General features: G+C 44.0%; 1 protein-coding gene across 1 annotated transcript in view; it reads right to left on the bottom strand.

The window, feature by feature from the left end:
- Positions 1-21,656, bottom strand: part of LOC147635632 (urease accessory protein G-like) — a 29,441-nt gene extending 7,785 nt beyond the window's left edge. The window contains exons 1-3 of the mRNA XM_086803007.1: positions 21,390-21,656; positions 21,065-21,256; positions 20,820-20,880 (exon numbers count right to left, since the gene is read on the bottom strand). Of these exons, the coding sequence (XP_086659133.1) occupies positions 20,820-20,880; positions 21,065-21,256; positions 21,390-21,595 (459 nt within the window). The 5' untranslated portion in view covers positions 21,596-21,656. The remainder of the gene's footprint in view (positions 1-20,819; positions 20,881-21,064; positions 21,257-21,389) is intronic.
- Between the last annotated feature and the right edge of the window lie 4,106 nt (positions 21,657-25,762).

Raw genomic sequence — 25,762 nt, 5'->3', positions numbered from 1 at the left:
AGATGACTTCTAACAGTTACCATATGGATTTCACTTTGATGAAGGATCTTTATGCTACCACAGAGGACTTCAAAGATGTTTTGGAACAAATTACACAATAAAGATTTGGTGACTTCCTATGTTATCAAAAAGGATTTTTCTTATGATACAAACTTGTTTATGTGATACAAAGGATTCGAGGCCAAAAGTGAACAAAGAAAAGCCATGCTCGGCAAAGAAGCATACTGACTACAACTCAAGCTTTGGAAAGCTACTTTTATTGGCCTTGTATGAGAAAGAACATTGAGTTATATATTCGAGAATGTTTGGTTTGTCCAAAGGACAAGTTTGACCAACAAAAGCTACCAGGATTATTGCACCCATTGAATGTTCTATGGGAGAGTATTGCTATGGATTTTATCTTTGGATTGCCAAAGTCAAGGAATAATGATATATGGACCTTTCTTAGGATACCAAGAAGATCAACCATGTTTGTTATTGGTTGGACCGTTCAGATCATTGAAGGACACATAATGTCTTCCATGATAGTTAATTGAAACCATGTACAAGTTACCCCCAAAGGAGCCTGTTCTGAAGGATCCACTGGGTGGAAGAGCCAGAAGAGATTGTGTTTCATTCTATGAGAAAAAGAGGAAAGACAGTGGTCAAAAAGTTTCTCTTGGAATTCGAGAGTTATTTGCCATTGGACGCAAAATGGATGCCAGAGGAGTACTTCTAGGACTATCCAGATATACTTCGAGCTTATGAGGAAGTGGTTGGTCCATATGTATTTGAAGTACAGATACGGACGTCTTACGATCAAGACACATTCAAGAGGGAGGGATCGTGTCTCTCGCCCTCTTCACTATATATATATTGGACTACAATTGATCATTATTTTGCTTATGATGGTTATTTGGACATGCTCTAGTTTGGGTGGCAACGATCCCAAGGAGCAAGATTTGTATATGGGAGACAACAATGCTAGATGACCCATTGGACGGCAACGATGCCAGATATCTTGGACTTCGCATTCGGGCAATCGTTGCGACTAGATGGCCTATTGGATTTCGCAGTCGGGCGGTCATTGTCCGACTGTGCCTGTCAGTTGCTATCTTATGTACTCATAGGTGTGTCACATTCTCCCCTACTTGCATTGCAGTTGTCCTCAGCTGCATGGCTGTGAACTGATCCTCTACTCAATTAGGTAGCCCTTGAACTTGAGGAGATACTAGAGTTGCTTTCGACAAGAACCTCGCTTGTACTGGTGCAAAACAACCTACTCCAATACTAATACTTTTTGTAATCCTCTGTCATCCACCAACTCGGGTTCATCCTCATCCCTTGAACTTGAGGAGATTCTAGAGCTACTTTTGATGCTTGTAAACAACCTGCTTCGGTACTAAGACTTCCTATAATCTTCCATCATCCACCAACTTAGGTTCATCCTCATCCAGCGGGGCCCTCAACTCTGGCCCATGGTACTTTACAAGGTTGCTCGAATGAAACACCGGATGTATCCTCCAGTGACTCGGTAACTCCAACTTGAAAACTACATCATTGAGCTTCTTGATAATCTTGAATGCGCCTTTCTTCTTCGGAGCTAGTTTGGAAGCAACTTCCTCGAACTATTTGAGCCTCTGCTTCATGATCTTCAAATAAACCCAATCTCCTTCTCTGAAGGTGTACTATCACGACGATGTTTGTTAGCCTTACAAGCTTGCTTTGTCTGCGCCTTCTGCATCACTTCCCGAACTTGTCACACTAGCTTGTCCAAATCCTGAACTACCTGGTCTCCACCATAGTTTCCTATGGAAGTTTCGAGAGCTCGGGTCATTAGGTTATAATAATATACCACCTGAAAGGGACTCTTCTTGGTCGATGCCTACATTGTATCATTACTAGCATGCTCCACCAATGGCAAGAACTCCTCGCAAAGAGTGTGAAGGGGGGGTAGATGGTCCCAGTGTCGTAGATATGTACGACAGACGAACTGGCCTTCTCCTTGTACTTACCATTCTGCTTTCTCATGTTCTTCAAACGGTCCTTCCCAATATGCTCAGTGGAGTCACAATAAAAGCAGTCTAGCAGCCATCTTGGCATGACGCTCTTCAAGAGTGAGGCGAGTCACCGAGGCTCCCCCACTTGCCTTGTTCTTATCATCCTTGGCCTTGGACTGGCTACCCTTGTCTTTGAATTTCTATTGCCCCTGTGGTTGATCCAACTCTCCTGGATCTAATGAACGTCTGCGTGCAAACATTGTTTCAAACCATCCACAAATCACTCAACCTGCTCCGACCTCCAGACGGTCCTTGGGAGCATGAGCAAAAGCTTCCAAAAACGAGCAAGATAGTCGGTGATCGATTCACCACGTTTCTGCATAAGACGCTCCCACTGTTTCTTCAATTCATGTTGGTAATCGATGGGAATAAACCGCTTCAAGACCGCCTTGCGACAGTCATCCCAGCAAGCCACAGAGTGGTGCCTAAGGTGGTCTTCCCACTACAAGAGAGCGGCACCCGTTAAAGCTGAAAAATATCTAAGCCACCTGCTGCTGCCAACGTGACAGCCATCTCATGGGTCCAGTTGGTTACGACTCTCCGTCGATCTTCCCATTGAACTTGAGAGGCTTCAAAAGCTTTATTAATTGAGCTCGTTCCTCACAAGGCATAGAGGAAGAACTCAACAAACTAGTAGTCCCCCGAGATCGAGCCGGTGAAGCGAGAGAGAACTGTCCGAAGAATCCGGTGGAGAGGGACTTTGCTAAGGAGACCGTCGATAACACGAATGTTGCATCTCCTGCCAACTACGCGCAAGTGTAGAATGATGACTATCGGACTGCATCCTGTCGTGTTGCAGTACATCCTTGCCTGCATCCAAAGGAGTGAAAAATCCTCCTCCATAAAGTTTTGTCGCTTCGTCCTTAGAATCTTCCAAAACACTTGCTGCAAAGCATAAGCCCTTGTAGATTCCAAATCCGGAATACTATGTGCTTGAGATGTCGACTGCATCTTATCGTGTTGCATGCGCGGAAGCCTTGCTGTACTAATCCATAGTCCTAAGCCAGATTAAGAACAAAATGCTGATTTAAACATGATTAAGACAAAGGAGAGAGAAGAAGAGAGAGAGAGAGAGAGTTGGTGTCAAGGTTTCATTGTATTATATGGTACAAAAAGGTTGGTAAATGCTTGTACGTGGTTAGGCCCTTGGTAGCCCCAAAGGGGTTGACCTCTGGCCCCTACATATGCTTCTATTGAATGCTAGACTTGCTACAATGATGAATGAGCTGATGTCCTGGTGAATGAGGACTTTATGCTTATATATATGTGTTGAGGTGCTCGTCGGCCAGCAGATATTGCTGTCGAGGAAGAGGTTTGGTGAAGAGATCAATAGAATTTGGAGGAAGAGGTTTGGTGAAGTTGTCTTGAGAAGGACAAACCTCCAATGTAATGATGTCATTGGTGACCGGCTCACTAACGCAGTGAAAGTGGACCTCAATATGTTTGATTCTACCATGGAAGGATGAAGTTTGAGCTAAAGCCAAGGCGCTCCCTCAGCCTCAATAGAAGATAATGAGACTGTATTATGATTCTTAAATCTCCAGGAAATAAGACCGGAACCAAGAGTGAAGCAATAACCATAAGTGGATTGTCGAGTATCCTGATCACTTGCTCAATCAACATCAAAGTATCCAGCAAGCTCAGTGCCTCCTCTGAAAGAGAGATCATAGTCCAAGGTACCAAATAAGTATCGGAGAACCCTCAGAGCTGTCGGTGGTTAATCCGACGAGCAAGACAGTCACCACTGGTTAGAAGCAAATCTGTCAATGCCTAAGCCCAATGGGTTTAGAACTCACAAGCCCTCAACCTGATCAGAGGATGCACACAAAAAACACAAAAGCTCACTCTCTCACTCAAACAATACACAATGAATAATGCTCAAGCACTCTGTATTACCGTGCATGCTATTCTGCTCCACACTAACTCTGTTCTTACTTAAATTGTTACAATAGAGTACATATGATTACAATAAGCGTGCATGTGCGCTGCCATCTGTGCACGGCTATCGGTGTACTACCTTTTTACTGTCGACCTATGTTCTCCGGCCAGTTCCTCAGGTCCCACCAATCTGCAGCTTCTGTCGGATATTCAACACCTAGCACCCCCGGTGGCTCTGCGCCAGCAGCTGCCTCAGAGGCTGACCGGAATGTTTGATAGATGGGTGGGGGTGGCCTATGGTGGTTGGACTGGGATGACCCTTTATTTTTCCGCCAATGCCTCTTTGCTTCCTAGGGATCACATCCTAAGCCTCCCCTATTATCATGGGGTTGAATCGTATCAAAAACTCTATCTGCATCAGCATGTGCAGCTTGGTAATTTAAAGAATGAAAGAATAGTTTAGCAGATATGTGTATCTGTGGGTTGGATTCCAGTTGCTGCAAGGCCTCTTTGTCTTCATCATAGATATATGGTTCCGCTTCATCTTGCCCTATAGCAACTACACACCATCATTTGGGATCTGCTGATGAAGATCCTGGGCATGGTTGTGTCAGAGGTGTTGGGTACAAGGCGGGTATGGTACGCGCCTCGAAAGACTTGTATTTTTTAGAGACATTAGAGGCGTGTTAGAGGCGTCTGTTATATATATATATATACACATACATACATATACATATATATATACATACATACATACACATATATATATACATACATACATACATATATATATATACATACATACATACACATATATATATACATACATACATACATACATACATACATATATATACATACATACATACACATATATATATACACACACACACACACACACACACACACACACACACACACACACACACACACACACACACACACACACACACACACACACACACACACACACATACATACATACATACATACATACATATATATATATATATATATATATATATATATATATATATATATATATATATATATATAGTGATAGATAGATAAATAGTGAAAGTTGAGAGAGAGAGAGAGAGATTAGAGTGTGTATGTATGAACCTTGAGGGAGGGAGAGAGAGAGGGTGTGTATGAGAGAGGGAGAGAGAGTGTGTGTGTGAAAGAAAGAAAGCTGTATTAAACGTCTGCAAAAGGCCAAAATGACCTATGAGACCAAAATAGTCGATCCTCATCATCTGGATACATCATCAAGATCCAAGGGTGCAGAGTAAACTGAAATGATCCGGTAGAGTATAGAGATAGCTCCAAAAGTGGGTATAAAAAACATCATCATCCTAGTGTGGTTGAACTTTGAACTTTGGGTCTTGAGAAAGGCTTAAGGGAGAAAGGGAAGAGAGTGTGTGTGAGAGGGGCTGCCTTGGGCCCTTAAAGCCTCCGTCTAAAGACTCAAACCAGCAAAATTTATTTATTTATTTATTTTTTGTGTGGACACGCCTCAATCAGGTAGTCGAACGCCTCGTATGCCTCGAATGCCTCAAACTGTTAGAGGCGTGCCTCGTAACAACTATGATCTTGGGGTCTAGGATGTGGACCTTTTCTCTAGTTTATATTTGTTGAGAAATCCATTGAGCTTGTATGGGTTTATAGGCAGGTCCCATTCTTCTTCATCATACTGATGTTTGAACTTGGAGAGCGAGTAGGCAACAAACTCCAGATTTTGTGTTCTGGCCTTCAATTGTTCTGTTGCTTGTGCCTGTTGTCTCTAATTTGCCTCCTGAAGATTCACCAGCTACTGATAGAGAATGTTTATTTGATTGGTTGTGGCAGCTGGTGGAGTTGATGATCTCAATTGCTGCTTGATTGTCGATAGCTCTTCGTGCAACTTCCGTTGTTTGCTTTGCTCTTGCATGAGTTGTATTCGGACACGTTGCAGCTCCAGTTCCACTTGATTTGCTTTGAAAACCTTATGTCCCTTAGTTGAATCTCTTTGGGTAGTTTTATCAGTTTTTTCCTGACTGCCTCTATCAGTTGCTCCGGTTTTTCCTATTGCTTGCTGGCTTCTTCCTTGATAGCTTTCAGCTTTTGTTGAGTTTTTTGCAACTGGGAGGTAGGCTTGGAGTTTTCTTCTTTCAGACTACTCAGCTGCTATAAATTTTTGGCGTTGATGGTTTCCTGTTGTTATGTTGCTGCATTTGATTCCATCAGGACCTTGTTTTTGGGGAGGTTTTCTTCTCCGTGGCTTGCTCTTCTAGCTGAATTAGCTTTGCCTTTTGCCTATCTAGCTTTGCATAAGCCTGTGTGAGTGCCTTGTCTGTGTTTTTGAACGCTTCTTCTAGCTCTAGGAGGGCAGTCTATCTGGCTGTGTTCTCATGTTGTTGCACAGACATTTGTTTCTCTAAGATGATGATTTTCTCTTTCAACTGAGTTGGTGTCATCTCATTGATGGCATGCATGGTTCCAACTGTTATTTTCTTTATGGGCTTCAGCTACTATACTGGTTCTTTCCCCTTGGCCAGCACCAACTTTGATTTTTGTTGTTCATTTTCCAACTGCCTTTTGAGTGTTGCTATTTGTTTTTGTTGATCCGTTGAGCCTTCTCCTATGGCGCCTTTGACTGACATCTGTTTCTGGAGTAGTTCTAACCTGATCTCAAGTTCCTTTTTCTCTTCCAGCTACTCTGTCAACTTGTGTACTTTATTCTGTAGCTCCTTCACCTGCTGATCTGATTGTGCATTTCCTCCAGAGCTGGTGACTGCTGCATCTTTGTCTAGCTCCATCTTTGTCTTCAGGTGGAATTGCTGGTAGCAACAGGTGGCATGTGGGAGTTGGCAATACCATGTATTCTTTCAGTAGCTGTAAATTGTCCTCCCAACATGCTTTCTAACAGGCTGTCAGCTCCTCTTCCCACTGCTCCATCAGTTCCACTGGCATTTGGACTATGGGGATGCCTTCATCAGCCTCCATAGCCTCCTGTATCAGCAACTTCCCTTTTGCAATGAGTAACTCCTTGCGAACTTTGCTAGCTCCACATTGCGGATCATCTCGGCGGCATGGTCCACAATGCGGGCTGCTTTGTCCGCTGTTGACTAAGCTGCCTGATTTGCCTGATGCAGCTTGCTTTGGATCTCATTGTTTGTTGCTCGGAGCTTGGAGACCACCATTTCCAACTCATCCCCTCTCCTCTGCAGTCTGGTTGCTTCCTCTTGCAGTCTTGCCATGGTGTCTTGCTATTGTTGCCTTAGCAAGGCCTGAGCAGCAGTTTGTTCATTGTGTTGCTCGACTTGAGCGGACAGCTGCTACACTTGCTCTTCCACTTGATCTACCCTCGCTTGTCTTTCTTCATTCTCCGGCTTGTCCATGACATAGTTTGCTATGTTTTCTAATGCTGTGAGAATGTCCTGAGCAGGTAGGTCAGTTTTCTGCATCATCTTGTTCAGCCTATCACTCAGTGTGGATGATGGTGGTGATTGTTGGATCCCCCCCCGTGTCGTTACGTCTACTATTTTTTCTTTGCCAAGAGACAATCCACTTTTCACCAGATTTTTTATTGTCTTCAAGTTGCTGCTTCTATTGCTCTTTGTTTGCTTGGGCCTCCTTTTGCCTCTTCGACTTGAGAGTGGTAATGTGTTGAGATCAAACTTCCTTTTGTGAGGGTCTGTTTTGTTGGAGGCCTCTTCCCGAGTCTTCTTTTCAGCTCCACTTGAGGCTGTGTTTGCTTTACCCTTGTTTGCTTCTTCGCGTTTGGCAGATTCGGCTGCAAGGCGTTTTTTCTCTACTTCTTTTGCCAGGTTTTTCCTCTGAGATTCCTCCTCTTGTCCCTTCCTGGCTGCTTCATTTTACTGTTGTTTCCTTCTCTCTACCTCCTCTTCCAGCTTTTGCCTCTTGGATTCCTCCTCTTGTCTTTTCCTGGCTGCTTCCTCTTCTTGCTGCTTCTTTAATCTCTCCTATTTTGCGGCTGAGTCATCCTTCTCTAACTCACCTAGCTGTGCCAAGGCTTTTAAGTGACCCGCCATCTTTGTGTGACCTCTTGATAGCCTAAGCTTTTGAGCTTGCTGCTGCATGTTCTTGGTCACCACTACTGCCCAATTCACCTTCTATCCATGTTCTGCTGCTGCCAACAGCCTGTAGTTGGTTTTGCTTATGTTGGTGTTCTCGGCGAGCAGACAGATCATATCCAGATAAAATCTGAATTGTTTTGCATGTCTGTATCAGAATAGGTGGCGACAGAGTATTCCTTACCGACTCTGGAGAGCTCCTCCTCGATGTCCACATCAAGAGTCGGTGTTGGTGATGCCTTCAGTAGGAAGATGGAATGCTTTGGCGATGTTTTCTGGCGTGACTGGCACAGCCTTGCGCCCTTCCATCTTCACTGCGTTTCTCTTTGTCAACTCTACTAACTACGCCTCAGCTTCTATGTTTTCTTGTAGGCTTGTCCAATTCTTTGCTGTGAAGCCGAACAGTTCAACCTTTTGGAGCCACTCGTGCTAAAACATAGGGTCCAACATGGCGTTGTAGGAATCAAACTCCACTTGCCTGTTGCTACTAGCCATGGCTGATTCTGTGTGTTGAGGTTTGCAAGAAGGGCGAAAGATAGGTGATAGCAAGAGAGCTAGAGATGGCGAGACAGTGAGAAATGAAATGAAATGATATATTAACGTCTTCAAAAGGCCAAAATGACCTATGAGACCAAAAAGGTTACAACAATTGGTGGATCTGATACAATGTCTGTGTAAGGAAAGCTAAAAACAACTAAACAACTAACTGAAACTGAAACAACTATGAGGAAAAGTACGGTACCAGGAGCTCCTAATGGATAACATCTGGGAGGAAAACTCCAGCAACAAAGGTAAGCATCATACACTTCACTATCCAAAGATGTCTCTCATCGGTCGGATATCCTCAGTGTCCTCCATGGTGAGTACTCTGACTGGACGTCTCCCATGCCGTGCTAGTATGGTCCTGATCCTCTGTTGTAGTCTCCGCCGATGTCGAGATGGGCCTCTCATCTTGGGGCGCCTGGACCACCCCAGCTCTATAGCCCGATCAATCAATGTACCTCTGGTGCGGCTGTACTCTGGGGCTAGCTGCAATGCCTGCTGACCTGACTGCTCAATCTCTGGTCGAAAGAAGTCTGTAATCTGCCTCTGTAGGTGTCTCTCTCTCTCTGATCCCCTCCCTCTCAGGAGACCCTCTCTATGTCTACGCAGCTCCAGCAAGTACAATCCGAGGCATCTCTGATCCTGGTATCTCATGACTCTAGAAAGTGGTCCAAAGCCCCCTCTGAACAGGCAGTGAAAACGGCCTCGTATCTCATAATATATTGGACAGTGACATATGTAATGTAACTCTGTCTCTGGCTCCATCTGGCACAGCTGACAAATCCTGGCCTCAGCTGGTACTCCTCTGAATCTGCCAGTCTCAATCTCTAGCTGGTGTGAGGATGTGCGCATCTGACCAATAGCACACCGTACCCCATGAGAAAGATGAGTATCCATGTAGCTGGGTCTAATCACAAACCCATCCTTTGTGAGCCGGAGAAGATGATCTCTATAGAAAGCCATCTTCGTACCAAGCTCGTGTGTCGGCTGTATCCATGTCCTCCTAGTGTCCAGCTGAGTCAAGTCTTGCCTGATAAGTCTGGTAATCTCTGCCCGTGTGAGAGAGAGGGAGGGTGCATCCAGGGAGTACTGAAATGGAGGTAGCCTATCCATACTAAAGTCATGCAGTTGGAACCAAGCTGTCATCTGTGCATACCAACATGATCCGTCTCCCTGTGATGCCAACTGTCGTGAAGACTCTAGGGCTAAGCGAGCATATCTGTCTCTAGGGAGAGCCCAAGTGCTATGTATAAAGGAGACTGATCTAGTGAGTGCCTCTACTACCAATGGGGGGGCAGCCATCTCTGCATGGATAATATCATGTGGTACGGAGGCCTTGGCCCTAATCATCCGGGAAATCATAGAAACCAAGGACCTCTCCATACGTCTCCATCCATCAGTGCTACCAGCTCGGCTGTGGTGATCCACTGAGGGTCCCCATATCTCCACTCCATACAGCATGGCCGAAGTGACCAAAGTGTCAAAGAGCCAGAGCTTTGTTCGAGGTTCCTGAAACTAAACCTGCGAACACATCCTCTCTAGTCTCCCCAATGCTGCATAAGCTCTGGTCAATCTGGTCTCCGCTGCTCTCCTCAAGGAAAATAGTGGGCCACTAAAAACCACACCAAGGTAAGTATATGCATCTGTATACTCCACTGTCTCCTGACCATCTGTGGTGTTAAACACCATCACCTTGGTTTTACCAAGGTTAACAGACAATCCACTGTCCTCTGCAAACATGTGCAATGCATCCAAATGACGCTGCATCCCCTCTGGAGAATCTGAGATCAGCACAATATCATCAGCATACAATAACAGCGGAATCCATGTCCCTGCTAGCTGTGCTCCTCTGTCACCCTCCCGCTCTACATAGTCCGAAACCTCATCACATACATCCCAAATAAGGTGGGGGAAAGGGGGCAGCCCTGTTTCACCCCAATAGTGGAGTGAACCATCTCAGATATACCCTGGGTAGTACGTACCTGCCCCACAACTGTCCTGTATAAAGCCATGATTCCCCAAATCAGCTCTGTGGGCACTCCCATCTCCTGTAGTCTGCGCATCAGTCTGGCTCTTGGTACTGTGTCAAAAGCTTTACGGAAATCCACAAAGCAACAATAAATCCTCCTGCCATATAATCTGCCCTCCTCAATGATAGCTCTGAGTGTCAAGATATGGTCAAGAGTGGAGAAACCTCTCCTGAACCCTGCCTGCCCTGATGCACGTATGCCCTCTCTCTCTGCCCATCTACTCAACTCCTGCTCAAGAATAGATGCATATAATCTAGCCAATGTGTGACCAATCATGATGGTACGATAATTCCCAGGAAGCATGGGATCCCCTGACTTGAAGATAGGCACAATCGTGGACATATTCCAAGTCTCAGGAAAACCCTCACACATGGCTCGGTTAAACATCATAGCAATAAGCTCTGCAAGCATATCTCTGGCATGAATAAAGTGCTCTGCTACCAAACCATCATGATCATATGCTCTCCCAGTCCTCATCCTGTCAATAGCTTTCCTTACCATCTCAGCAGTAAAGAAAGCACACGTCTCTGGGCATGGCTCCGATGGGTCTGGCAGGGGCGGCTGTCCTGGTGCTGTGTACAGGGATGCTACATACTCACCCCAAATCTCTGTGGAGGTAATGGCTGGTGATGGTGAATGCTCATGGAATAGTCTCCATGCCTCGCCTGAGTCCTGACTCATAAACAACTGGTACAAATCGCTCTCTAACTGAGCAAGATAAGCCCTCTTCTTCCGTCGCACTAGGTGCCGGAAGGTAATCCGTGATTGTCTGTGAGTGGTAACACCCATGAGCACCTCTCTCTGTAATCTGATCCTCATCTCTCTGCACTCCTCATCATACCAACTGTTTTGGGACATGTTCCCAGATCGCCTCCGTGTAGGCTGACTGTGGGGATATGCCTCTGATGCTGCAGCATGAAGCGTCTCTATCAATATCTGAGTGAGCTCATCTAATGGCCGTCCCGGCTCCTTGGCACATAGGCGTCTGTATATCTCATCCGTGTATACGGTGTCAGTCTCCCTCATAAAGGTATAACGAGTGTGTGTGGAGACCTGTCCCAATGGAGCGGTGCTGAACTGAAATGTGAGAGTGAAGGACAAGATAGCATGATCCACTGCTATTCCAACCGGCCTAGTGCCTACCATAAAATCCTGAAAAGAGGGAATGAGACTGGGCTGAGCCATAACATAGTCCACTGTACTAGCACCATGCCGATGTGGAAAGCTAGTGAAACCGCCCGATGTCGGGAATCTCTGTAGGCCATTCAGGATGGCCAATCCATGTGCAATCCCCATGTCTATCAAATACCGCCCATACACTGTATGTTCCTCATCCTGTGAGAGTCTAGATAGGCCCATATCCCTAACATCAAGCTCCCTCAACATCTCCTCTGAGGTATCATAAAATACTGTCTGGTTATGGGCGGTCCTGGCATTGAAGTCCCCCAAGAGAATGATGTCACCATCCCTGGAGAACTCCCAAATGTCATCATCCAAAATAGAAAAGGGAGACTGCCCGCTAGGTGATGCATACACTGATGTACTAGGAGCAAAATAGCATATAGCAATGTAGAGATATCTGCCCGTCTCTGCCCTCAGTCTAACCCACATGTACCTAGCCTGCTCATCTCTGCGGACTATATGTATTAGTGGCTGTAGCTCCTCTCTAAACAATACTGCCACTCCTCCTGAGCCCCGTCCTCTATGCTCTGAACGAGTCTCCTGTCTACAAGCTGTCTCCCATCGGTATCCACTAACATGTGGCATGGACTGTCCAGGAGCCTGATGCGTCTCACAGTAGAAGATGATGTCCCTCCCAGTGAAACTATCCTCAAAAGCCCCTACATCAAGGCGTAGAGATCCATTACAATTCCAAGTAGCAACTTTGAGTGTAGTCCCATAGGTCTCGCGCCGTCATGAAGAGCGCCTCTCCATAATCACCACTCTACCATCTCTATAGAAGGCCACTTTCCCTTTCTCTCGGGCTGCCCTTATCTCGGGCATAACTTCTTTCATGTGGGCAAGTTGCGAGAGTGTGAGGTCATCTCCAAGAAATATTCCCGTTTGCTTGAGTGTAGGACGTCTCTTCAAGAAGTCCTTCTTCGCTTCCATGGAGGGGAAACGAATGATAAGTGCTCTCTCCTTAGAAGAAGATTCGCCACTACCTTCCCGCTTCTTTCCCACTCTCCATGCCTTTGTGTGCGTGGCTTCAATGCCCATCATAGAGAAGAGCTCCTTGGTTTCTCCTTCCGCATCATCACGGTCTGTTAGACCGGACACTCGTACATGTAAGGCCCGGGTCTTCCTCCTTTGCTCCTCTTCAAGGGTCATGTTGATGATGGTGGGAGTGGGGATGGGTGGCGATTCTTTACCTTTCCCTTTCTTGGCGACCTCGATCCATTTCTCGGCCTCGTCCATCTTCTTTTGTGTCTTTGTGATCACCTCCACCCATGAAGATGTCTTCTCTTTATGTTGCTCCTCCTCCTCTCGAATGATCCTCATTTGTTCCTTGATGGTATTCAGCTCTTCAATCAAGGAGGGCTGAAATTCTCCATCCTCAAGCTTGCTTTTTGAAGTGGCTTCCAACTCCTTTTTGAGGGCTGAGATTTCAGCCGCTTGACTTTTAGCATGCAGTTTGGCCTCCACTAGTTCCTCCTTTAAGGCTGAAATCTCAGCCTCTTGCTTGGAAGATCTCTCTTCGAGCTCTTGGATTTTGTCAAATCCCTTCTCGAGTTTGAAGAGGCGGTTTATGATTGCGGTAACGGAAGAGTCGACCATCTTCTTGTTTTCTTTGATAATTGTGCCGAGCTTGTCCTCCACCTTCACGAGCTCCTCTTTAAACCCGGTCTTGGCCATGACTTTTCGCAGAACTTCCCACAGCCAATGGACTAAAAATTAATCCATGACAGCAGCACGAAACAGCAGCAACAGGGAGGGAGGGGTCAAGTCATGCAGGGGAAAGGGAAAGGTAAAATTAAAAAAAAAACTATGCTTGAGGGCTATTTTAAAAAAAAAAAACCACCCATAAAGCTTGGTAAAAAAAACACTTAAAAAACACAAAAGCTACATAAAACTAGTCGCATAGAAGATTAAAAAAACCACATGCTTTTTGTTCAAAAATAAAAATAAAAATCCATCTCCTTATTGACCACTACTCTATCTACTCTCTCGGGTATGGATACCTTGGCATCTGCTTTAGGCCCCAACATCACACCAGAACAGTTTGGGGGCAAGCAAAAGCAGCATACCAAGGAGATAGTGGACACATGGCTACAGAAGTGGCAGGTCCATTTCCAGTTTCATCCATATAACGATTGCAAAAAGATTCAGTTAGCAGCAGGTTTCCTCAGGCAAAGCTTTACTTTGGTGGAAAGAACTCAAACCTAAACCAACAACCTAGGCACATATTGAAGAAGTCTTCAAAAAAGAATTCCTCAAGAAAGAGGATGACTACGATATCGTTGCTCAGTTTGCCAATTTGACCATGACCTCGCAGAATCTCACTTATGAGGTCTACCTCCAAAAATTCAGAGACTTTCAGATGAAAGCTACGCAGATGGATTCTACTACTCTTTTGGGTGTCTTTGTAGCCGGTGTACCCGACTCATACTGTTTACAAGTTGAAAACAACAAATGCAAAACTTTGGACGAGGCCATTCATTCTGCTCGTATTTATGACAATACAATGGTCTCTTCCAAATCTTAACCCGTGACCGAGCAGGGGAACAAGCACAAAAGGAAGTTCTCCGCACCAATAGCTAGCACGACAGGAGGAAAGTCTTCGGACCAACCTTCGAAGAATTCTACTTCGACCCCAGCAAAGAAAAACCGTCTCCTCAAGGCTTTGAAGCTCAATAAGGAGGGGCGTTGCTTCATCTGCGAAGAAAAAGGACATATGCGTAATGAGTGCCTGAAGAAAAAGGATGCAAAGACCAACGCAGGACCCAAGCCGAAAGCAGCTAACCAGTTGACTTTAATAGGTACTTCAATCACTGTACTTTCTCGCCCTAGTTCCTGTTCTGATTGTATATTCAACTGTAAAGTTTTTGGCTTGCATGATCTTCTCCGAGTTTATGGAGAAGAGCATGGCCATAGAATCCACATTCTTCTAGACCCTGGCAGCTCACACAACTTTGTTAATTACAAACTTGTGCAGAAATTGGGTCTGGACACAACACCTAGTGATCATACCTATGAGGTACACCTACCTGTGGGTCGGCAAGTATGGGATCGAAAGGTGGAGAAGCTACCGATCCGGATTCAGGACTACAAAGATACTCTGGAGTGCTATATTATGCATCTAGAGCATGTAGACTTGTTATTAGGGATTGAGTGGTTTAAGACCCTTCAAGTCCAGATAGATTGGTCTAGTCATACTTTTTCTTTTGAACATAGGAACACCCAGTATTGTATCTTAGGTGATTGTATACATCCCTCTTAGTGACCTCTTGTAAATAACGTTGATTTTGAAAATATAATGGATTCTTCTTTGTATAATGCTTTCCACTGTGTCTTGATTCCACTTTCTTCATTTCTAATACCTACTATGCATGTCAATGAATTAAGTGTGTTTGAAAGTAAAGAATTAAAAAAGATACTTGATTTATTTCCAGATGTATTTCCTAAGGAACTGCCATCAAGCTTACCACCTGAAAGGGCAGTAGATCATCGTATTGACTTGGTCCCTGATGCTCAAACTGTTAGTATTCCACCTTACAGGATGAGCCAAGCTGAGGAAGATGAGTTGGCCAAACAACTCAAAGATTATTTGAGGATGGACTAGATCCGTCCAAGTAAATTACCTTGGGGTGCACCTGTGTTACTTAGGAGAAAGAAGGACAACACCTGGAGAATGTGTGTAGATTACAAGAGATTGAACAAGGTGACAATCAAGAACCGTTATCCTCTCCCTAGATCAGATGACCTGATTGACCGTTTAGCCAGAGCGAAGTATTTCACAAAGATAGATTTACGTACTGGCTATCACCAGATACGTATTCAAGAAAGGCACGTCGAAAGAACTGCCTGTCAGACTAGGTATGGCCATTACGAGTTTCTCGTATTACCTTTTGGGTTAACCAATGCTCCAGTCACTTTCCAGCAAATGATGAACGATCTTTTTCGTGAATATTTGGAAAAATTTGTGGTTGTATTCCTAGATGATATTTTAATATATAGTCGTACTCTCGAGGATCACGTTAGACACCTCACGATTGTCTTAACTATTTTAAGACAGAATCAATTGTATGCTAAGTTAAGTAAATGTGAGTTTTTTATGACAGAAACCATTTACTTAGGACACAAGATCACTAGAGACGGGTTGAGCATTGACTATGACCGAGTTCAGAAAGTTTTGGCATGGCCTATACTGCAGACTGTGAAACAACTTTATTCTTTTCTCGGTTTTGTTGTTTTTCTTCGGAAATCTGTGCGGGAGTACTCTCAACTCACACTACCGATGACTGACTTGTTGAAAGGTCGTGGACGTAAGTCGAATCAGCCTATCACTTGGAATAATGATTTGGATATGACCTTTGAAAGATAAAGTCAAGGAAGCACCTATCTTAGCATTACCTGATCCTAGTCAATCTTAAGTTCTTGAGACTAATGTCAATGACTATGCAATCGGGGCTGTTCTATTCCAAGATGGTAGACCTGTTGCTTTCGAGAGTAGAAAGCTAGACGACCCTTAATCTCGTTGGCAAACCCTTCAGAACGAGCTTGATGCTGTCATTCACACTCTCAAGGTTTGGAGAATTATTTATATGGCTCCAAGTTTGTGATATTGCCTGATCATCAGTCAATCAAGTATGTGTGTGATGCAGATGATTTGAGAGGAAGGAAAGCTCGATGGACTGAGTTAATGCAAGATTTTGATTTGGAGATTCATTATCGAAAGGGATCCATGAATAGTGTCGCAGATGCGCTTAGTCGAATTAGAGAGATGAATACTTTGTCGTTCACCCAAATTTCTAGTGACTTATTTCAGTCATTGAGAGGGCTTTGCAAGACTGATAGTTATTTTGGTCCATATTGGCAGAAGATCCAAGACGGGAGAGCCCATTGATTGACCAAGACTCAGTGACTGAGCAGCCTACCATTCAGGCTGAAGGAGGCCAGTGGATAATTCGGAATGGTTTACTATTCCATAATGACAAAATTTGTGTACCATAGATCCCGGACATTAGGTCCAAGATTCTTAAGGTCAGGACGCCCCTTCTGCTGGACACCCTGGGGTACACAGGACAGCTTTGGTGAAACATATTTTTTATTGGCCAAAGATGAAAGGGTATGTAGAAGATTATGTTCTCAAGTGTCAGGTTTGTCAAGCAAATAAAGCTGGACGCTTAGACAGGCTGACATGTTGCATCCTTTGCAAATCCCGGGTAATAAATGGAAAAGCATTTCCATGGATTTTATTACCGGATTGCCAAGAACACGTCAAGGCCACTATTCTACTTGGGTTGTGGTGGATCGCTTGACAAAAATGGCTAGATTTTTACCGACACGGAAGACCATTACAGCTACGCAATTAGCAAGGTAGTTTATCGAGCAATTGTTTAGACTGTACGGATAACCGCAGGACATAGTCAGTGATAGGGACTCTAAGTTTACAAGTGACTTTTGGATGCTTGTTTTTGAGAAGTTGGAAACAACTTTGAATTTGAGTTCCTCAGATCATCCTCAATCTGATGGCCAGACTGAAAGAGTGAATCAGATTTTGGAGGATATGCTTCGAGCATATGTCTCCAAAAGACAGAGTTCATAGGAGGATTATCTTCCTATGTTAGAATTTGCATATAATAGTACTAAGCATACGAGTACAGGTTTTAGACCTTTTATGCTTATGTATGGTTTTCAATCTAGATCACCTATTACCGTGGGATTTTCAGGACTTCAGTATGATGCGGCATTAGTTTTCTGCAAGATATGCAAGAAATGTTACAAGTTGCAAAGGAATCTATTAGAAGTGCTCAAGACAAAGACAAATTTTTTTCTAATAGACACCGTTCACCCAAAGAGTTTTCTGAAGGAACGATGGTATATATGCGAGTTCCCAAAGATTCCGAGACTTTACGGACATGTCGATCTCTGAAATTATCTCCTAGATACTGTGGACCATTTCGGATTACACGACGGATTGGTTCAGTTGCATATGAGCTAGATTTGCCTTCTCATGTGAAAGTTTATCCCGTATTTCATGTTAGTAGACTTAAAGAAGTACTGGGTGGAACAGACCAATTAGTAAATCCTCAAGAAATCATAGATGTCGAGGACATGACATTTGTTCCACACGAATCGGAAAAGATCCTTGGATTTCATGTAAGACGATTGCGTAATACACTTCTCACAGAATACAAGATCAAGTGGAAGAATCGTGTTGAGGACGACGCTACATGGGAGACATTGACTACCCTTCAGAGGGATTACCCTCGGTTTTTAGTGAGAGCTCAGGAGTGAGCTCGTAGAGGAAGGGGAGTATGTCATGTGCACAGTGTGTATCTACCGTGCGCTACACGCACACTAGACTAGCTTCGAGGCTTGGGGAAGCTTGGAGCTAGGCAGGCTGATTGGCGAGCCGAGACTAACGGGCGGGCACACAAGTATGAACGGGCAAACGTCCAAGTGTGGACGCCCGATGACTGGCCAAGAGCCTATAAAAGGGTGGCCAAGGTTAGTCAATAGTTCATAGAGTCTCGCGTGTCTTTGTGAGAGCTCTATGGTCAGGAGCCTGGATCTAGTGCAGACGTGTACCTGCTTTATGCAACCAAGGCCGACAACAATCTTGAGGCCCGTGAGGGTAACTTTGTGGCGGTATGGGACGTCATGAGGTAGAGATTGGTCGGTATGTCTAGCTAGTTAGCTCAACTTGTGGCTCGGTGGGGACAGCCAAGACTTGTGGGTTTTGCCCACGGCTGTCAAGGTTGGGAGGTAAGTCAGGCCTGCACCCCTTTCACGTTGCTTGGCTTTGTTTTGCAAGTTTCGAGTCTTGTACCAGGAGCGTTCTACGAGGTGATTCTTTGGGGATTCGATAGTGTGCCTGGTGTTCCGAGAAAGAAGCTTCAAAAGCAACTTTAAACTCTTGAAAATCAGATTTGGATACAAAATCGTCGAAAAGATCGCCATCGGTGGCCTCCGTAGCTGGCAGGGTCTTCACGTTCGGGAATGGGTTTCATCTTGGATTCTTGGGTCGAAATCTTGAAGAGGACAAGATGAAAGAAAAGCTTGGCTTTGAACAAGGAAGAGTGCTAAAGAGTACGAGGAGAAGTTTGGCAAGAAGTCCACTTAAGGCATATTTTATAGGCCTTCCCAAAAGCATGTGTTTTTATGCATTGCTTTTGTGTTTTTTTTTTTAATAAAAAAAAAACCATGCTTGAGGGCTGCTTCTTTTATTAAAAAAACCACCCATAAAGCTTGGTAAAAAAAACACTTAAAATTAATGTTGGTGTTGGACTCACACACTCACACAGAGAAACCTGCACATTAGGGTTAGGTGCAGGAAGAAGAAGCTCACACAGAAATGAGAGAGAGAGAGAGAGAGAGAAATGAAATGATATATTAACGTCTTCAGAAGGCCAAAATGACCTATGAGACCAAAAAGGTTACAACAATTGGTGGATCTGATACAATGTTTGTGTAAGAAAAGCTAAAAACAACTAAACAACTAACTGAAACTGAAACAACTATGAGGAAAAGTACGGTACTAGGAGCTCCTAATGGATAACATCTGGGAGGAAAACTCCAGCAACAAAGGTAAGCATCATACACATCACTATCCAAAGATGTCTCTCATCGGTCGATGGCGGATATCCTCAATGTCCTCCATGGTGAGTACTCTGACTGGACGTCTCCCATGCCGTGCTAGTATGGTCGTGATCCTCTGTTGTAGTCTCCGCCGGTGTCGAGATGGGCATCTCATCTTGGGGCGCCTGGACCGCCCCAGCTCTATAGCCCAATCAATCAGTGTACCTCTGGTGCGGCTATACTCTGGGGCTAGCTGTAATGTCTGCTGGCCTGACTGCTCAATCTTTGGTCGAAAGCAGTCTGTAATCAGCTATGTAGGTGTCTCTCTCTCTCTCATCCCCTCCCTCTCAAGAGACCCTCTCTATGTCTACGAAGCTCCAGCAAGTATAATCCAAGGCATCTCTGATCCTGGTATCTCATGACTCCAGAAAGTGGTCTGAAACCCTCTCTAAACAGGCACTGAAAACGGCCTCGTATCTCATAATATACTGGATAGTAACATATGTAATGTCACTCTGTCTCTGGCTCCATCTGGCACAGCTGACAAATCCTGGCCTCAGCTGGTACTCCTTTGAATCTGCCAGTCTCAATCTCTAGTTGGTGTGAGGATGTGCGCATCTGACCAATAGCACACCGTACCCCATGAGAAAGATGAGTATCCATGTAGCTGGGTCTATTCACAAACCCATCCTGCGTGAGCTGGAGAAGATGATCTCTATAGAAAGCCATCTTCGTACCAAGCTCGTGTGTCGGCTGTATCCATGTCCTCCTAGTGTCTAGCTGAATCAAGTCCTACCTGATAAGTCTGGTAATCTCTGCCCGTGTGAGAGAGAGGGAGGGTGCATCCAGGGAGTACTGAAATGGAGGTAGCTTGTCCATACTAAAGCCATGCAGCTGGAACCAAGCTGTCATCTGTGCATACCAACATGATCCGTCTCCCTGTGATGCCAACTGTCGTGAAGACTCCAGGGCTAAGCGAGCATATCTGTCTCTAGGGAGAGCCCAAGTGCTATGTATAAAGGAGACTGATCGAGTGAGTGCCTCTACTACCAATGGGGAGGCAGCCATCTCTGCACGGATAATATCATGTGGTACGGAGGCCTTGGCTCTAATCATCCGGGAAATCATAGAAACCAAGGGCCTCTCCATACATCTCCATCCATCAGTGCTACCAGCTCGGCTGTGGTGATCCGCTGAGGGTTGAATATAATTTACAACTAGTATAGCATCACTATGAGTGCCGGCATCAATCACATGCTCACAGCCTGAATGCACTAAAGTACTTAAATATTAGTACAAAGGTTGACAATGAAAGCTATGTGGAGAAAGAGATAGACTGCTCAGTACTGAGGGGGCCTCTTGACCCCATCCTAATGCATGTGCATGTGTGTGCGTGTTCACGTGATATATACACACAGAATAGCCTCAAAAGAAAAATACTTAAGCCCCTTCTTTTGCAAAGGCATGCCAAAAAGGAGAAGCAGTTTGTTAGAGATGAGAGTCCTTACAGCTGCAATGCTGTACTTATCCCGCAGGGCCGTGCACAGCGCTAACATGAGGGCTGTTTTTCTGCAGTAGTTGGCATCTCAATTCAAACCTCATAAGTCAGCACAATGATAGATTTCCCTTCTAAACCTTGGGTTAAACCTTAGCCAAGCCACAAAAATGCGGTCACAAAAACCTAAATAGGAAAATGAGAAAAACAGAAAGAAGGAAGCCTTTAAAATTTAGGAAAGGCCTTCAAAAAGCTTACCCACTTCCAACTGGCCCACCGATGCCAACAGTAAAAGCGCGCTCTACAAAATCACGGTTGGCAAGTCGTTGAGCTCTTCTAGTGAAGTACCCCGGTGAATCTAAAGGTTCATGAGCGTGGGGAGCTAAGCCATCATGTGAATGGTAGAGCTTTCCATCTTTACCAGTCCAGTAGCCATCAGGGTCTGTGCCTCTGAGACAAAAAGCAAGGGGAATTTTGCAAGTCAGCTAGTCCCAGTATAGATTCTGCTCGGCATTTTGCTCGGCCCACAACATACAGGAAAACAGAAACCACACAACATATAAGAAGACAGGAGAGAGCATACTCGTGGTGGTGGTGGTGGTGGTGGTGGTGGTGGTGCTCGTGATCATGATCATGGTCATGGTCATGGTCATGGTCATGATCGTGATCATGGCCATCGTGGCCATGGTCATCATGCTGGTGATTGTGGCCGTGGCCATGGTCATGGTCGTGGTCGTGGTCGTGGTCGTGGTCGTGGTGGTCGTGTGCTGCGTCCGCGGCCTTCTCCATCTCTTTCTCCACTCTAAACCCAGAAGCCTCGCTGCTAAAAGGCGACAAAAGGCATTTACTCATAAAACTTTGTAAGTGTGCATATTATACTCTTTTTTGGTACATACTATGTGCAGCCCATTTAACTAAGGTACCTTACTACTACAACTCAAGTGAATAATAGGGCTTGTGAGCCTGAAAGAGAGGGAGAGAGAGCATGAAGAGAGAAAGCGGGTGGGTGAGCCTGAGAGAGAGGGAGAGGGAGCACGAAAAGAGAGAGATGACGGGCGAGCTTGAGAGAGCGAAGAGAGAGAATTGAGAGAGTGAAGAGAGAGAACATGAAGATAAGAACCTTAAATGATTAAGGTTGAAACCTCGAAACCCAAAAATCTTGAATAAATATATTGCCTTTTAATGATATCATTGATTAGTTAGTGCCTACTAGGCACTAACTAATTAATGAGAGCTTAGCTTGAATATGTGACTATAATTAGGATGCCAGGTGATCCTCCCACACTAGGTGATCCTCGGTTGACCCCACCCTCCTCTCAACTCCTCCCTCTCCCCTCTCCCCAACACACAAACACACGACAAAGAGAGGTGCATGTCCTTGCTCATGAGACAGTACTCACGACTGCTCTTAGAGATAGAGAGAGTCAGACAATAGGTCCCACTTATGTGTATGTGAGAGTAAAGAGAGATGCGGACTGGGCCTCCTTCAATCTCCTGCGATTGCGATCATGTTGGGGTCTTCTCGATTCACCCAGCCATAAAGGAAAGAAAGATAGCCCCCTACATAATGTAGATAAGGCATGCAGACCACAAGTCAACACATTGCCAAAAAAGGATGATTCAAATTGATATATTGCTTTTAAAAAAAGGCCTTCCATAACCCTCGAACATGGTATATTCCAATCAAACTAATCAAAAACCTAAAAAAGAGCATTTTGATGCCTTAGTAATTCCTTATTCTTGGGCCAAAAATGTTGCGTTGTTGTTTAATGTTTGATGTTAAATGCTTTTACTCTTAGATTCTCAACTTTATTCAATCATAATATTGATTATAGCAATTGAACGTGTGTTAGTATGTATGTTGCTACTTCATAGTATTGATTATAGCAATTGTGTGTCAATATGTATGTTGCTACTCAAGTATCTTCTCCCTTTCTCATATACAAAGTTATCTTATAACCATGGGCTCTCTCTCTCTCTCTCTCTCTCTCTCTCTCTCTCTCTCTCGTGTGCATCATAGTGTTAACTCCCTTTCTTTGCTTAGTCAACACCTTTTCTTTGCTCAGACTTGGTTCTCTCTCTCTCTCTCTCTCTCTCTCTCTCTCTCTCTCTCTCTCTCTGTGTGTGTGTGGTTATTATGGCCCATTCCGGTCTCTCCTAGAAACACATTCACAAGAGAAATACCTTAACAAGCTACAACGGTCATGGGGATATTTCCATTGGTGTGGCTGAGCGCAGCCACACGTAATCCTTGAGGTCTCTAAGTGTCACACCTTGGTGTATAGCTACTTCCATTGCTTCCTCCTATGATGAGCATTGTCAAATTGCATCATGGGTCCTCTCGTGGCTCCTCTCATATCACACCACTCATTTAAGCTAACTAGTGTGGTATTAGAGAAGAAGATTAAAGAGAGGTCAACACAAGAGCAATACTCTAATGCAAAATAGAGCATGTTGACTGAATTTATACAAGACCAGAAGTGTTAACACACACTTAAACTGTGGCCAATCGGATACGCCCAAAGCTCTAAGTGGCCAATTGCTTATACAATGCTTAATCTCATAATACATGTATGAAGTGAACTCACAAGGGATTCATCCTAGCTTACTACCACATGCTTTCAAAGAGGGAATCGCCATAAGTATTCCAGTAGACCATTTTGGGCACCCATCCAAGTTGTAGATTTGAACACATCACTTCCTAGCTTCATAGCTTGATTGTGCGTCCTTTTAGTGTGTCTATCTTTAATGTAGAATATTAGTGGGGTGGCAACTATTAATCCCCAAAATGGGTTAACATGAGAAGAATGCATGGGAGAGGGTCAAGAATACACACGCTCACAAGAAAGAGAGATGGATGGCTGAATTTTCTTTTATCTTCTTCACATCTCTAAAACCATAATATAAATATAAGATTACACATTATAAGGGAAATTAATATGCTACTAAAATATACAAGATCCATAGTGTGAAACCCTTGTGAACCCGACTATATGAGCTGACGCTATAACTATGCCATAACTCTAATAAACCAGAGTAGCTGCTATCACTCAGCATATAAATCACTAGCAATAAATCAACCATGATATCCACCAACTATGCTAGTGATATAAGTGCAAAGGTGCTATCCTAGCGTGTCATCCATATATATGTAGCTCGATATCTCAACACCCCCCCTCGAGCTCTCCGAGTAAGCTTTCAAACCTACGAAGCTTCTCTATACCCAATGCCGTTGTGAAGATATCAACCACTTGATCCTCTATGATTATATAAACCAAATTCGTTCCCCTCACAAATTGATAATGCACCTTAATATGCTCCTAGCATGACATAATGGGTTACTGCTACTCATGTTTTGTTATAATAGATGACAACTGCCCTATCCATGGGCTCACCCATATCTGCAAGTAGCTTCTACAAACCAAGATACTACACATGTTGCCATAGCATCGTCCATGTACTCAGCCTCTATACTCACCAAGGTAATCGTCGGTGGCTGCATCTTGTTGCTCTATCTAAAAGCAGCACTCCCAAAAGAGAACATAAATTTGCTAGTAGATCTCTTATCTAAGACACTACTAGCCCAATCTACATATGTGTACCCATGTACTTGTACCTATATCCCAGTCTCATAGAAAAATCGATAATAATGTGATGTGGACTTAATGTACCTCAGTATCCTCCTAGCCGTATATCTAAATGTGGCTTTCTCAGGGTTGCATAAATTAACACACCAATCCAATTGAATAGCTCAAATCTCACTTACTGGTATAGCCATGTAAATCAAACTATTTACTATAGTACACCTATATATAGTGGGGTCCTCCAAGAGATCACCTACATCTATACACAACCTCATGTTCTCTGCTATGATGCTTTACTCCAATGGCACTGTGATTGGCTTACACCTTGTCATCCCATACTTGGACACAACATGTCTAAACCATACTACCTCTGTAAAAGCCAAATCCCATCGCATGATCTAATCACCTCTATACCTAATAAGTTTTATTGTAGCTCACCCAAATCTTTCATTTCAAACTTCTTAAGAAGCATCTTCACCTCATGAATGTCATTATCACTATCACGTGTGACAATCAAGTCTCATCAACATAGATGACCCACTAGCATAATCTCTTTGTTTCTCAAATAAAGTGAGAAATTAGTATCGTGATAAGATACTCCCTTATCTTGTCTAACCATGCTCTAGGTGCCTACTTTAAATTATATAAGGCTTTGCGTAACCTATAAACAAAATCTAGGTGTGCATAATCCTCATACCGAGATGGTTGCACACCATTTTAACTTCCTCCTCTAAGTCATCATGTAAAAATGCATTCTTTACATCCATCTAATGTAAAGATCATTCCTTAGTTGTAATGACTACTCTCACGTTTGCTATCCTAGCAATTGGGGTGAATATCTCCTTATAGTTAATGCCATACGTTTGTGCATATCCCTCGACAACAACTAATCTTGCCTTGTATCTATTAACAAAACCATCTAAATTATGCTTCACTTCCTAGACCCATTACCTTATTTTCCTTAGGCAGAGACACTTCCTAGACCCATTACCTTATTTTCCTTAGGCAGAGACACTAAATCCCATATCTTATAGCATCCAATGTAGCCATCTCTTCATCCATGGCATCTTCCCAATGCTTATGACCAAGTACCTCCTCAAAACATGTTGGCTCTACCTCTTATATAGCTTTGACCATATGTGCATAATGATGGACTGTATAGCCATCATATCTTAATTTTTCCACTAGATATCTGACTCTAGTTGACATGCATACACCTGGGTGTTCTCAACACTGCTTTGGCTCTTTGTACACATCAAGTGTCCTCAACACTACTTTAGCTCTTTGTGCACCAAGTGTCCTCAACACTACTTTGGCTCTGTGTACATTAGGTGTAACAATAGCAGGGTTCCCAAACTCATCATTAAGGCTT

This window comes from Cibotium barometz, chromosome 9 (genome assembly GCF_041138505.1).
Source record: "Cibotium barometz isolate CiBa-2024 chromosome 9, ASM4113850v1, whole genome shotgun sequence".
NCBI lineage: Eukaryota > Viridiplantae > Streptophyta > Polypodiopsida > Cyatheales > Cibotiaceae > Cibotium > Cibotium barometz.
Note: the sequence above shows the minus strand (reverse complement) of the source record. Positions and strands in the feature narration are given on the sequence as shown.